We start from the raw sequence: 14,881 nt of genomic DNA, 5'->3' as shown, positions 1-14,881 counted from the left end.
TTTCAGCCCTTGAATCCTGCTGCTGCTGGACACAGCAGGAGGCAAATTCAGCTTCACTACCAGTTATATGAAATGAGTGAAAAAAAGAAAGTCACCATGGTGATGTATTCAAATTGCACACTTTGCCTTATCAAAGCATTTTCAAGAAATATTCAATTTACATGATATTAAACGAGAAATGCTGCAAATCTTGTCTTTGGAGAAGCAATGAATTTTTGCCATCTCTCCTAAACTAATGACTTACATTGATTTATCCAGTAGTTGTTTCAGCACCACACTGGTATTTAAAGCAACAGAGACCTGTTCTGTGTTTAATCATGTGTTGGTCAATAAAATGTGGCTCAGTCACGTTACAGTCTCTGCTGATCTCCAGGATTACCCAAATAAACAAAAATGAGTCACGCTTTCCAAGTAAATCTCCAAATGTCCCATAAAGTACAAGCAAACTTCAGTCCTCTGTGCATCATACTTTTCATTAAACTGCCTGAAACAAACACGTTTTACCAGACAATCAGTCCTGAGGGGAATGCTGTTTTTTCTAATGTCAGACATGTCCGTTTTTGTTAACAGCCTGTGAAGAAGAAGCACCGAGCTCGAGTCATCGAGTTCTTCATCGACGTGGCGCGCGAATGCTTCAACATCGGCAACTTCAACTCCCTCATGGCCATCATATGTGAGTACTTTTTCCTTCCCTCTGAGATGACGTTTGAAGGGATTCTTTGCAGAACTTAGTTTTTTTGGGGAAATAAAGATGTCAAAAAAGTCTCTAATGAACTCGAATGATTAAGTCTTCTTCGCTGCACTTGTTCCCTCCGATCTGAGTTCCTGCACAAAGCCTTTCCTTTCAGTCATCTGTAAATCGGATCAGCGCAGTAAATGAACAATTTGTTGTTCAGTGAGAATTTCGTGCAGCCATGTAATGTCCCCCCGCAGCAGTAACCTCTCATGACTTTGTCCCAGTTCATTTCCAACTTGAGTAATTTCCTTCAGACTAATGATATCAGTGGGACTCGGCAGCAGAGGGAACGGAGCAGCAGTTCATGGAGATAATTATCTCCATCAGAGGAGGGAAACACACACACACACACACACACACACACACACACACACACACACACAAGTTTTTCCTCTTTCTGGCGTTGACATTTGACTGCCTGTATTTGCAGAAACAGAGAAACATAGACTCACACAGTAGCTGCAGAGTATCATGGGTACTATGGAAACACTAATTCCTTGAATCTTCCAAACAGGTGCACCTGACAGTTATTTTGTGGTAAAGTGTCTTAAACGTAGTCTTAACCTGTTCTCTTAAACTTGCTGCTTGTTATCAAAAACGGGGTTATAGGATGCGGTTATCAAATGAAACAGTTGGCAAACATGAGCTGTGTCAAAGACCCGGTATACGCTCTGCACGTCGGACACTACCTGAACTGTAAGAGCATTTTATATAGCAGAAACCGCTTTCTGATTTTGACCATCTGAGACTAAAACCTTATTTTAGGTATAAAATTTGAATTTGAGAGATGATGTGACTGCAAGCATTTGGATTCCCTTTTGTCAAACATTTACCCTGATAAACTTGTGTGCACGTGTGCAGAGCCCGATCCACTTCCAGGCTTTCAGCGATAGGCAGCTGCAGTGGTGCTGTGGAGCGTAGAGAAGGAGACTTATGGCTGGAAGGTTGCTGGTTCAATCCAGAAAAACTAAAAAAGAAATTCTTGCCTCTTTGCCACTTAACCTCAAACAGCTCCAGTGGAGCTGCTCAGTGGGCAGCAGATTAGACCGTGGTTGTGCTGAGCAGCTTCCAGGTGTGAATGTGTGTAAATGTGTTCTTGATGAAGATGACATTAGTCTCTGCAAAATCGCTCTGGTTACAGAAAGATAATTAAGCCACAATTAGAGCCCTGAAGCACCTCAGACAGCCGATGGGCTGCGGAGATCCCAGAGATGCCCCAGTGTTTAAAGGAGAGGGCATCTGGTCATCCTCACAGGCATGGGGGGGGGGTCTGTTTGTCCAGAGCAGAGAGTGGGGGGCAGCTGGAAGAGGACGCAGAGCAAACCATCCAGGCAGATGGTCAGCACTGACCAGAGAGAGTGTGAGCACACGAGGGAGGAGGGGATGATGAGGGCGTAGAGCAGAGCTGAGCTGAGCTGAGTGAGAGGATAGAGGAGTGCCAGCTGTTCTCTGTCTTTCTCCCCTGAGAGAGAACGCCACAGGCAAATCCCTTCTCCACCAGCCTCGTCTCCAGGGATCCACCAAGGTTAGACAGTGGGTTAGTGATGTAATTAAGGAGTTAGTCCGCCCAAATTATGAAAAGCAAATTTTGTTTTTCACCTTTCGCTGTATCTAACCAGGCAGTTGGTTTCAGGTTTCAGGTTTTAAGATACCTATCTGAAGTCAGATCTGATCCAATAGAGATCCAAAGATAGAAAAGATAATAACTCATTTCAGACCCCTGTCACAAAAGCAGCTTGCAAGCATTGCTTGCACACAGACTGCAAACGGTGGCAGCGTCACAAATGATTGTCTCTCGTCAGTTCAACATAAATTTGCATCAGCGTGCGAGAGGCCTGCAGCGAGAGATTAGTGACATTTGTCAAAGTGGATGAGGCGGAGTGATCTTTTGCTGCAATTTCTTACTTGCATGTATTCATGGTGCAAATTCGGTAAAACTGGCCCCCAGAAGTCCTACTGTGGCATGATAATAGATAATATTAAGATCATGTAAGAGATAATACAAAGCCAATGGGAATCCAGGGATTAGACATATTTGCGCTCAGATGCACAAACTCTACCCAGTCCAAATTAGACTGAATATAATTTGGACCTGGCTGTGACGTTACCATGTCCCAGATCAGTAAAGACCACTAGTATTGGAACATATCTCAAAACAAATGAAACCAGAAGTGTTTGGATGCCCAGAGACCAGTAAAAGTACTAAAAGTGAGAAATGATGTTTTTCTGTGTGTAATTTGGGCGAGCTGACCCTTTAAAGATGAAAGCCACACGCTCTGTCAGTGTCTCTTGTCCCTGTGACATTGTGTTAGTGCTGAAAATGAGAAGACATTGACGATATATGAATGTCCTCATAAAGGGGAGTATGTGTCCCAGCGGGGCGACTACCACAGCCAACACCTGTCCTCACACACAGTGGTGTCTTTGTGAGTATATGGAGCCGTTTCCTATGCGAGACACGCTCGGACACACACTGTCACATGCCCCCGTGCTCGGACTTTCCTTCATTTTGGCCCCACAGCGCTGAAGTGTCACGTTAAGCTCAAACTGTCTTCTGGGAAGTGAAGTGAGTTCAGGAAGAAAACGAGGTTTAGTCGGTTTACAGGTTTGGGTTTCTGTCTGTGGACTTCTTTGTTTACTCGAGGGTTGTTTTGTGTCGTCGTGCTGCTCTGACGGTGACCCTGGATGCCTCAACCTGCACCAGACACACACACACACACACACACACACACACACACACACACACACAGAGGATTACCATATGGGAAGCAGAGCTCTGGGAGGGGAAACGAGGCGTGTGTTAACTCCATTGTTCCTGGGGCCTTTTTCTTCACTGCATCAGAAGAGACAACAGTAGAAAGAAAGCAGAGGGGAGGTGGAGGGGGTGTTAAAGGATGACTGTCATGGGAGGAAGGGTGTGTGCATGTGTGTGTGTGTGTGTGTGTGTGTGTGTGTGTGTGTGTTGGGGAGGGTGCGTCTGTCTGGCTGAATGGGAAAATGCCATGTGTTAATGCGATCACGTTTGGGTGTTTTCTTGGACTTGAGATATCTCTCTCATTGTCTTCTGCCCTTGTTTTTGTGTCCGTCTTGCAGCTGGGATGAACATGAGTCCCGTGTCTCGGCTCAAGAAGACCTGGAGTAAAGTCAAAACGGCCAAGTTCGATATCTTGGAAGTAAGTTTGCCTCAAAAGATTGAAGTCTGGAGTCACAAACATTTGTGAAGGGCAACAAATATGGATGCAGGGTTTTGGATATAATCCCTCTGTTAAGGAAATTCACACCTTTGTCACTTAGAATCTGCAGTTTCCTGCGTTGCCTTCTCTTCAGCTTTAGTCATGCAGCTTCACTTGTAGGCCCACACATATTAGCAGTCCTGTGGTTTTGTTGTGTTCGACACTGATGACAAATCATGCTGTGGGCGTGTGGGGAGCTTCTTCTTTGGTTAGTGAATTGTTGGGTCAAGTGTAATGACAAAGACAGATAAACACAGTCGTGCTGAAAGCTCTGGCCAGCATGGATCTGAGTGGGAGAGCCGAGCAGATGGATGATAAACCATTAGAATCGACGTGTTTCCCCTGCTTAGGCCAGCATAATTGAACATGCAAAAACACTGATACAGTGGTTGAAACTTAAAAAAGGGTGTTCCCTTTTTTAAGTTTCAACCACTGTGAAGAAAACAGAGTAGCAGTAATCTGAAGACGCTTGTTCCTCAAGCCAAGTCCAGAGTAAGACATCAGAGATGGCGACAAACAAGCAGATCTAACACCTAACATGTTGAAGTGATGAATCCACGGGGATGAAGGCCGGCAGGAAGCTCCAGATGTTGCTGGATACAAATCAGACACAGCCCCCCCTCCCCTCCCTGTGGTACCTGAGGAAAGCCCAGATACCGCAGGGAAGGCTCTCTCTGAGCTCAACAGGCCTTCAGTCGGTCCTTTGAAAGAGGAGATCTGAGGTGGAGACGAGTCAGGCTGGGACCCTCTGTGGGATGTGAAAGCTTTCAAAGACTCCGTTCTTTAGGTTCCCTTCACGTCTCACCGGAGTTCGTCTCCATCTTTGTGCTCCTCTTTGTCGTTCTCTCTGTCAGTCACACACCTCCTCACCTCTTTGCTCTCCATGATTTCCTTTTACCTCCTGTTTTTTTCCCCCTGAGCTTTTTTTGAGGTGAATCCCAAACTGTATCTACCAGAGTCATAATTTGCTGTGATGGCTGCGTGAAGTGCATGTGCTGCTCGGTTTGTTTGAGGTCTCGGCCCGATCTATCAGCTGATTCCCCCATCACATGACCTTGCAGGCTTATTTCACAACGCTGCCAGTTTGAGTTACTAAACCCACGGGGTTGAGGAAGTGGCAAATTTCATGACCTTTTTTCTTATTCTTTCGTAGTATTCTGCAATTAATGATTAGTTTCACTATCATTTTACAGAATTTCTTGTAGAAAAGTTGGAATTAAATGCTCTCAGAGGCCAAGGTGACATCTTAAATTGTTTGTTTTTTTTCCATCCAGCAGTCCAAAACTTACAAAGTATGTTTTTTTTACAGTATTATAAAACATTTTGGAGACTGTAACCAGCAAATATTTGGCATTTCTGATCAAAAAATTACCTTTAAAACAAGCAAATGGCGATCACAGTTATTTATTTTTGTCTGCCAACTAATAGGCTGGCTGATCAGGCGCTACCAACTGTATGAAAACGCAGCCTGCAGCCTCGTTCAGCTCCTCATCTGTGCTTGTTTGTGGGGTTTTGATCCGAGGTTATCTTCTGCCTAAACTGACACTGTGTTTTTTTTCCTCTCCGCAGCACCAGATGGATCCTTCCAGCAATTTCTACAACTACAGAACAGCGCTGAGAGGAGCCACACAGAGATCAATCACAGCCAACAGCAGCAGAGAGAAGGTGAGGGCTCAGCACAGCAGCACACACTGTTCGACACAATGCTGATGTGATTGAGCTGTAAGACCACGTCTGGTGGTATGTGCTCATAGAAGATGATGCTTTCTGAATCCTCAGTAGAACTTTCTCACGCTGTTCACGTGTAGTTCAGCTCCTGTCTGATTGAACTGTGCTGGGCACAACTGAGGAGAGCAAATTAAATTAACATGCTGACATTTAAAGTGCAGCTTGTTCAATAAAGCTTGAAATTCTATCAAGACCACCACCACTGGGACATCAAGTATTAGATAAAGTCTGAGTCTCGTCAAGTCAGTGGCTGTTAGTGGAGTACTGACACATCCAGTAGCCACCATTTAAATAAAGTTTGAACATCTGCACTGCAGACTTTGCTTTATGTTCCATACATCCAGAGCCACTTACAGTGAATAATCTGCGGGTATGGTGAGTTGCTAAAGAGCGCTTGACAGCTCACTTTCAGGGAAAGCACTCTGACCACCGAACAAAGTGTTGCTGAGTCACGCTGCAGCAGAGACCCTTTGAGCTGATTACAGTTACGTAAAACAGCCAAGATGGTTATCACGCCGCCTTCAACAAGCTGCAGCGTCGAGCGTGAGGGAAAAGAAGGCAAAGCAGAAAAACAAAGCGCAGCGCTGTCGCTCGTTGCGCCTTGTTATTGTCTGCGAGCTGCCTTCCCATCGTGTTTGCAGCATGAGCAGCTGTAAACACGAGTGCAGCGCCTTGGACGAGGCGCAGAGGTTGCGTAACAGCGTAGCCCAGAGGGGACGCAGAGGTTGAGTTAAAAGTGGGTCAAGATACGAGAAGGGTCTTGGTTTCCTCCTCGTCAAACATGTTCTCCTCAACGAGGGAGGAAAAGAAAACACCGTCGCCTGCCAGATCACATAGTGTTCTCTGCTGCTCCTGAAGTTGCCCGCCCTGACTGAATCTGAACCGTCACAGAGCTCGTGGGCTGCCAGGCGTTAGTGGTTAGCCTCTCCTCGGACATCACATGTTGAATAATGTGTGTTGTTCCGTGGAGACACAATGTACCGTCAGTGCGTATCTGGCTCCAGGAGGTTTGTGAGGGATGTTTTTTTGGAGCTCAGAAATGCAAACATACCCGGACAAGAGGCCGGGGTCATGAAACGGAAAGTTCCCAAGAAGTCTGGTATGTTCTCGCCCTTGTGGCCTCTCGTTATGGGGAGGGGTTGTTTATGGGCTACTCGAGGCATCCACGGGGCCGTTGACTTTGTCAGAGGGTCAACAGAGCTAACATTCGTGCTTCTTTTCGATCCGGTCTCGCTAGGGTTTGTCTGTTCTTTCCTGTGAGGGCAGAGAGATTGGAGTGATCCAGCAGTTACTAACAAAATACCAAACAGCTGATCTCAGGCGGAGCTGCTGTGTCACATGTTTGGTTGTGAAGCAACAGCTCACAGAGATATTCTACTAAGAGGAATGTTACACCGCACGACGTGCCTCTGTTGCTAAGTTTAATCAAACAAAGTACTGCAAACTTGAGGGTGAATAAAAATTAAATGAGAACAAGTTATAAAGATTATGATTATCAAGAATAAAACCAGGAAAAGGAGGTAATACATTAAAACATTGGGAGTAAAAACATGATTGCTGAGAACTATGGCTGCAGTTAACGAATATGTCCATTCTTCATTCATTGCATCTTAATCTTGGTTATTTTTTATATTCACCGTTTGTCATAACATATTGAAAATTGCTCATCACAAGGTCACCAGAGCCCCAGGTGAAGCCCTCCATGATAGAGAATGGAGAAAAGCAGAAATCCTTGCTTTTGGAACCAGAGATGTTTCTGTGCCTGCGCTTGAGAAATAAATTAGCAGTTAAAAATGTTGCTTATCAATTAATCATTTAAGTAGAGAAAGATTAAATGGAACAGACTGCAACAAGAAAAATGTTAATGAAAGAAAGAAAATTCAAAAATTGAACTAATTACAACCCATAACCACCCACCCCAATAACAGCAATCCCACTTTGATCAGCTGTTTCAGGCAGCTTTTGATGATGATGGCAGCTCTAAATAGACACATCCTCTTCAGCAGATCTAATTTTTGCCACAAGTCCAGACCTGGCGCCCCTCTGGCTCCAGACCCTCTACATCCCAGATGTGTCCAGCTGTGAAAATGACTTCCGCTCTGCTCCTGTTGGGCACTTTTCCTCTAAAAGCAGAACATGTGTGCGCAGACGTGTGTACGTTCATGACAGCAGTCTTCAGATCGTACATAGGTCCTTGTAAACATCCTGCCTCCACAGACCCCTCAGAGGACACCGTGTGCAGACTCTCTGACTTCACTGGCATCGCTTAACTATTTATCAGCTGCACCCAGATTATGTCGAAGGATCGTACGGAGGTGTTCTCTCACAAGCAATGCAGTTCAGCCAAGAGCAGAGTTAAAGAAGAACACATTAGCTGGATTCACTGGCTTGGCAAAACGAGGAAAGGGTGTGTGCGGTTCATTCAAGTGCAACACTCAGAATGACTCGGGCTGAATAATACAGAACACAACAAAAAAAAAAAGAGCAGTTAGTACATTGCTCAGTCTGCTGCTTTCCCCCCGGTATTTCATCTTTTAAAAGCTCCGCCGTCATGAATGTTTGATAATCTTGGGTGGGGATGTGTTTGGCGCTGTCTGGAAAGAGGTTTTTTTTCATACAGTAGGTCACTGTGCCAGATCTCTGGACTCACACAAACAAAAGTGGTGTTTACCAGCCACAGCAAGTGGAAAACACCAGGTTTAACCAGGTTCAACCGGTTGATTCCGTGGCAGAGAAGAGAGAAGAATCCAACCCGTGTGAAATGTACCGTTATTTGAATGTAGTCTGGTGCTTCTTCCCGCCTCGCTCTCCGTCGACATATATGTTAGTGCCCAGACACGCAGTGACCTGAATCATTGTATGAGGGTGGCGATGAATTATTTATGGGACTTTAAAGGGGAAATCTTCTGTGGAAACTCTACTCTAGTCTCACTTCTCCATTTTTGGTCGGAGAAATTTATCCTGGGCGCTTTTTAAAGGCTGTGTTTACACATGCTGCTGCAGACCTGTAAGAATGGAAAGTGAGCGGGTTTCTTTCAATGGAAATGTGTTTGATCAGAACAGGCGAGGGTCTGTTTTTTCCCAGGAAAAGGACATTTAGAAGAGATCCTCTTTGTCCATTGTGTTCTTTTCCTTTGAATGGATATTTAGAAAGAGCACACACCTGGGAGTCATGTGGAACCCCCCCCCTCCTGCACATCTTCTCATTGAAATGAAATCCCTTTGTCTGTCTGTTGTCTTGCAGATTGTCATCCCTTTCTTCAGCCTGCTCATAAAAGACATCTACTTCCTCAACGAAGGATGTGCCAACAGGCTGCAGAACGGGCACATCAACTTTGAGGTAAACCGAGTTTTGAATTCCCCAGAGGGAGTTTCCTCTCCGTGTGAGACTACGTCACTGTTTACTACACACGGCGACGGATTTGGTGTTTATTATTTCCACTTCCCTAAAATGTGTGAGAGAATGAAGAAGTCGGACTTCAAGTGTGTCAAGTTCAGTTGTGTTTCCATGGAAACAAAAAAAAACTGACCAGTGACCAGAGGCTCATAAGTATTTCCACTGGTATTTGGTCACAGCTACACTGAATCAGACCCTATTTTAAGCATCTGTCCTATCCTGGGAAACTTCTGATTGCCTTTTCTGTCCAGCCCTGTTATGACATTTCTACAGTACATTTAAACACATTACCGCTGAGTTGTGTAATATGTTACTGGGCAGCTTCAGTGGAACCCTACAAGGTTATATATCTTGCTCCAAAGGCAGTGTGACAGTAATATTTGGAGCATGGAGTAAATGTGTAATAGTCAAGTCACAAATGCATACGTTAACAGACCCATAAACACGCTGAGTCCCTCTGAATATTAACCTGTGTCGTCTGTTTGTGGTTTCAATCCAGAAATTCTGGGAGCTCGCCAAACAAGTGAGTGAGTTCATGACCTGGAAGAAAGTGGAGTGTCCGTTTGAGAAGGATCGCAAGATCCTGCAGTACCTGCTGACCGCCCCAGCCTTCACTGAGGATGGTACGTTACGCAAGACCGTCCTGCGAAATTGTATTGTGTATAAAATTGTGTATAAAAGTGAAGAATATTCACTTTTTGGCTGAGGAATAGATGTTCAGATTGATGTCTGTATTCTAAACATCACACTAACAGTAGTGCTTAAATTAGATGATCTTATCATAGGTAAACCGTTTCCACGACTCTGTCCAAAGTTAAAAATATGTCTACCAGCAGTTCTAAAGCTAATTTCCAACAAAATATGTTATATATTTTTTCAACTTGCATCATTTGCAGTAATCCGAATCATGTGCTACCATTTCCAATGAGAACAACACAGACTGATCATCAAATAAAACAACATTAACCCGATTGAAAGAATGAATCATGTTGCTTCAAACTAAATTATGACAGCAGCAGGAAACACAGGGATGTTCTGTGCTGCTTCATGGTCTTGATAAAATACAGCCGACCACAGACAACAGAATGACTTTCTTTCCCCACTAAGCCTCAAATCCACACACACCTTGCTATCACCTGCCATACTTGAGCAGCGCTGATAGCTCCCCTTTAATCCACATCAAAGTCGCGTGCCACTGGCTCCGGCTCTTATCGCCGTCTTATCAGACAGAGACAGGGAGGTCCGTGAAATCCTCCTGTCACTGAAGTGCACCGACCCAACTGACCAATCAGCTCTTGTGCAACCAACACCATCATCCAGCGGTGACAGCGAGCATCCTCCTGTCAATCAGTTGCAAACAAACAGAGAAGATGAAGGCAAGATGAAAATATGCAACAGCTGAGCCACAGGAAGCAAAAATAAGAACCTGAGGAAGAGTCAGAGTCCAGTAACAGACTGCAGAAAGAGAAATGAAGAAGCAACTTTTAAGAGCGCTGAAGTAAATTCAACAAGAGCTGAAACAAACATCAGAGCAGTTTTAACTAAGCTCACTTCTTCGGGGTGATGTGATGTTTTCAAAAAATCATTTGAGAAAAGTTGCTGATGTTTCTCTGACTTTCTCATCGCAGCGTTGTATCTGGCATCATACGAGAGCGAAGGTCCTGAGAACAACATGGAGAAGGACAGATGGAAGTCTCTGAGGTGTGTACGACCCCCCGTCTTCCTCTTGACACACACAGAAACACACACACACACACACGCCCTCAGGGGTTTAGAGTCTTTCAATCACGCCTGTCACCCCAAGTCCCCTCCTGCCTCCCCCCTGACCAGGCAGGCCCAGAGGGATGTAGGTCACAGGCTGATGCTGACCTGCACGCTATTCAATAAATGCATTAAACACACACACACACACGCTCACACACACACAGGTGCTCATCATTCTTCTTTGTCACACCATCGCTTGCGTAGATGCTCACAAAGGACATCAGTCATTTTCACACAATTACATCCTTACACACACACACACACACACACACACACACACACACACACACACACACACACACCGTGCCCTCTTATCACACAGCACTCTGGATGTGTGTGTATGTGAGAAGACGGATGAGAGGAAATAGTCTTTGTTCAGTCGGCTCTAACTGCTTGAAGAAAGCCCCAGAGAGCTGACGGAGGGATATTTCCTCTTGCTTCAGCATCACATGCTCAAGTTTAATTGACACAAACTGAGTTTGGGACATTTGTTTTTCCTGCAGTGACAAAACGGGTCATCCAGCAATCATGAGGTCTGTCTGGTACATCGCTTCATTAAAGGTTTTTAATTGAAGGGAATGAAAGATTATTAAATATGTATTAAAGCTGTGCGAACAGCAAGTACGTGAGGAGTTGTGTGAGGATACAGGCACACAGAGAAGATGCAGACTGTCCTAAAAAACATCACTGTAAGTACAGATGATGACATAGCACATTTGATTCTCTTGCATCAAATTTCCTGAACTTTTTCAGAAACACTTACATAAATCTCACAAGGAAGGAAAAAAAACATGGAAACTAGAATGTGGAAATACATGAGATATACACGCAAGAACTGAAGCTGGTATTTCTGGACAGTGACCTCGTGATTCAGAGCCGACAGTCATGCTGCAGGTTGCCACAAACTGACCCCACATACACCAACCTCCCACAAGTAGACGCATGAACCAGATCTGCTGGCAGGGGTCAGAGGTGAGAGCAGGTTTTGGAGCCAGAGCCCAGTGAGTGTGAGGTTAAACCCAGCAGGGTGAATCCACTCTGCTGTGTGTGTGTGTGTGTGTGTGTGTGTGTGTGTGTGTGTGTGTGTGTGTGTGTGTGTGTGTGTGTGTGTGGTCACGTTTCCTGATCGTCTGCCAACCCTCTCCGCATTCCCCTGAGCTTTGCCTCCGCTGCGACACGATCTGTCACTTTATTCTAGCCGAGCCGCGTCAGCAGATCGTGCTGCTCGGCTCTGCAGACCGTTCCCCTACACACACATCAACCCCAGAAATCCACTGAATGCAAACTGTTGCTGCAACTCAGGTTCTGCTTTTTGAAATCACACTTCATGTCTGTCAAATTTGGTGCAAATTTGACAGAAATCTGTTCTTTATTTAATACTGCTGGGCGGGAAAAAGGACGTGTTTTGATATAAGATTTATAGCATTAAGTATGTTAATACTTACACTGTAAAAAAAGAAGTTAAGAAAACTCAAAATTCTGAAGGAAATACTCAATTTGAGTTTCAAATCAGCTCAACAACAGTCTCAAACAAAACTACAGACCACATCTTAGGAGCTTTATGGATCAGCCATTAAATCCCCATTAAATGTGCTGATGATCACGTGCTGTAAAAAGAGCGAGTGTATTGTAAACTAGGTTTGTTGGTTCTTGAGCTGCCATTTCTAACCTTAAGTCACTGAAAACTTAAGTGAGTTTTTGCAGCAGCCAAGTTTAAGTAAATAATCTATCCAAAGATTTTTTGTTGGCAAGAAATTTCAGAGTTTTGCTCAAAAATCTAAGAACGAGCGAAGCGAGTTGCCTTGAAATTTTAAATCTCCTCAACTTTCTATAGAGATTTTCTCATGCATCAGTGCAGATTCACATTAAAAAATTCTGAACTTTTTTGAGCTGTACTTTAAGTCAGGAGTAAAACACAGAAGTAGAGCATGTTCTCTTAACATTTTTTACAGTGTACCAAGTCTTTCAGTGTGAGAACTCCTAAAACAAAGCGAAAACCAAATTTCTAACTGCTAAACATTCAGAGGCTTGTGCAGCCGTGCTGAAGGTGTGCTCTGTGTTAGTCTCAGGCTTATCTTGTGATGTTTCTGTCTCCACAGATCCACTCTGCTAAGCAGGGTCTAAACTTCTGAACTTAAGGAACCAGAATGATGAGAAACCCGACAAGCGAGCCGTGCCCCGTAGACGCGCTGCTGTCCGAACAAAGTATGCCCATGTTGGAAGGGAAACGACAATCTCTACTTTGGCTGGCGAGGATCTTTTGTGTTCCCCGCAGCTTCAGATTTCTATTAAGCTCTGCTTTTCCTTACCCTCTTGCTCTTTGTGCTGTATATTTCAGAACAGCTGTTTTTTCTGTTTTGTATGACTTTGTAGTCTTTAAAAAAAGAAAAAAAAAAGAAAAAAAAAGAAATGCTACAAACCCTCAAAGTAAAAGCCAAGCTGCTTTTTCTTGTCTGAAGCATTTCGCCCTGATAAACCTTCTGTGAGCGCTAATGGAGTCGTTGGGGTTGTTTGTGCCCCCCTGCTACAATTTCTTTTCCACTGAAGCTACAAAGTTAGCTGCTGGTTGGCTAACTCAACAGAAACTACTCTGCGCTGGTTCCATAAGCCAGCGTTCTTTGTACGGAGAACTCAAACCTTTCCCGCTACACTGTCATTAAGCTAGCCATAATTTGTAATTTTGTTTCGTCTCCTTCCTTTTGTTCGATACCTGAGTGTGTGACTTCATGTTTCTGGAGCTTTTGTTGATTGTGACGTGTAAGGAAAAAAATGCGCTGGCTGCAGTTTAAGGACGATGTAACATGATGTCGTTTTTTTTTGTTTGTGTTGTATAGACTTTTGTGATTTTCTTCAGCGGGAAGCAACACTTCCTGGTCGTTTATCTTTGACACACTCAAAGCCTCAGTATGCTTCAAAGGAATTAAGGCACCGGTAAGCTTCAACCAAAATGTTCCTCGCATGGTTGACCAGCATCTGAACCCCCCCCTCCAAGCACATCTTTGTGATGGAGGAAGTGCGGCTGAAGGTGCCGGAGGACGCTGTGATGAGCACTTCATTTGAAGCATCCTGAGGCCTTTAGCAGTGACCTTAAATGGAAGGTGTGACGATGGTGTGTTTCCTGTTGTTCCTGATAATCAGTGTTAAAATAGCCCTCTGCTGCTAAGCTAAGCCGGGCTGTGGGCTACTTACTGTTCATGCTTTCCCCTTTTGTTCCTGCCCTCATATAGAAAATGAGTGTGGTTGTGCTGCCCCCTGGTGGTTCAGTTAGAACAGTGAATGAATTTTGTGTGGTTGAATAATGTGAACTGAGTATTTCTGTTTCTACACATGCTGAGTAATATCCTTTATATGTTTTTATTTTTCATATTATTAAAAGAAAAATACAGTTTCCTCCATATTTGTTTTTATTTATAAATCTGTTTGTGTAGTCACATTATGTCCTCATGCCAATATTTACTATTATTTTATTGTTATTTAATTTTGTACTAGGTACATAACATGCTTAAGTAGTCCTCAGATATTGGCTTAACTGTTATTTTTTTTTAATACGAGTTTGTATGAGACACTTATTTTTCAAGGTACGAGCTCAGAGTATGACGTTGAATATTTTGACTGATGTGTGCTTTGCCTTGACTGCTCCTCCCTCCCTGTTGTGGTTTATTGTGTACATACTGTGTTTCTTTTTTCCCTCCCTGTGTTCATTCATTTGTATTTGGACTGTTAAAATGGAATAGAGGAACCGTTTATAAATGAATTATTAGTGTTTAAAAGAGAGTTAATAAAATAATGCTGAAAAATCAGTGGCGACTTAGAGGTTTATTCTTGACCTGTGGGAACAGTATGTGTAAGAAAGCTCTGAATATCACACCAAGGAGTAAATGCCTTCATCATAAATGTGATGACTTGTACATGTTGATAATTCAGTTGAATGCACTTTAGTTTGTAAATATGAACCTTAAATATATTTCAGATTATTGTTGTCACATGAACAAACTACACAAAAGATCTAAATATGAAATATTT

At 43.8% G+C, this 14,881-nt stretch overlaps 1 protein-coding gene across 3 annotated transcripts in view; it reads left to right on the top strand.

The window, feature by feature from the left end:
- The window catches only part of rasgef1ba (RasGEF domain family, member 1Ba), a 111,081-nt gene extending 96,423 nt beyond the window's left edge, over nucleotides 1-14,658 (top strand). For all 3 annotated transcript variants that reach the window (XM_076730107.1, XM_076730108.1, XM_076730109.1), the window contains 7 exons: nucleotides 571-673; nucleotides 3,830-3,909; nucleotides 5,539-5,634; nucleotides 8,942-9,037; nucleotides 9,594-9,717; nucleotides 10,723-10,795; nucleotides 12,958-14,658. In XM_076730107.1, the coding sequence (XP_076586222.1) occupies nucleotides 571-673; nucleotides 3,830-3,909; nucleotides 5,539-5,634; nucleotides 8,942-9,037; nucleotides 9,594-9,717; nucleotides 10,723-10,795; nucleotides 12,958-12,982 (597 nt within the window). In that variant the 3' untranslated portion in view covers nucleotides 12,983-14,658. The remainder of the gene's footprint in view (nucleotides 1-570; nucleotides 674-3,829; nucleotides 3,910-5,538; nucleotides 5,635-8,941; nucleotides 9,038-9,593; nucleotides 9,718-10,722; nucleotides 10,796-12,957) is intronic.
- Nucleotides 14,659-14,881: the final 223 nt, after the last annotated feature.

This window comes from Chaetodon auriga, chromosome 5 (genome assembly GCF_051107435.1).
Source record: "Chaetodon auriga isolate fChaAug3 chromosome 5, fChaAug3.hap1, whole genome shotgun sequence".
In the NCBI taxonomy this organism is placed as follows: domain Eukaryota; kingdom Metazoa; phylum Chordata; class Actinopteri; order Chaetodontiformes; family Chaetodontidae; genus Chaetodon; species Chaetodon auriga.
This window is presented reverse-complemented; position numbering and strand designations above follow the sequence as displayed.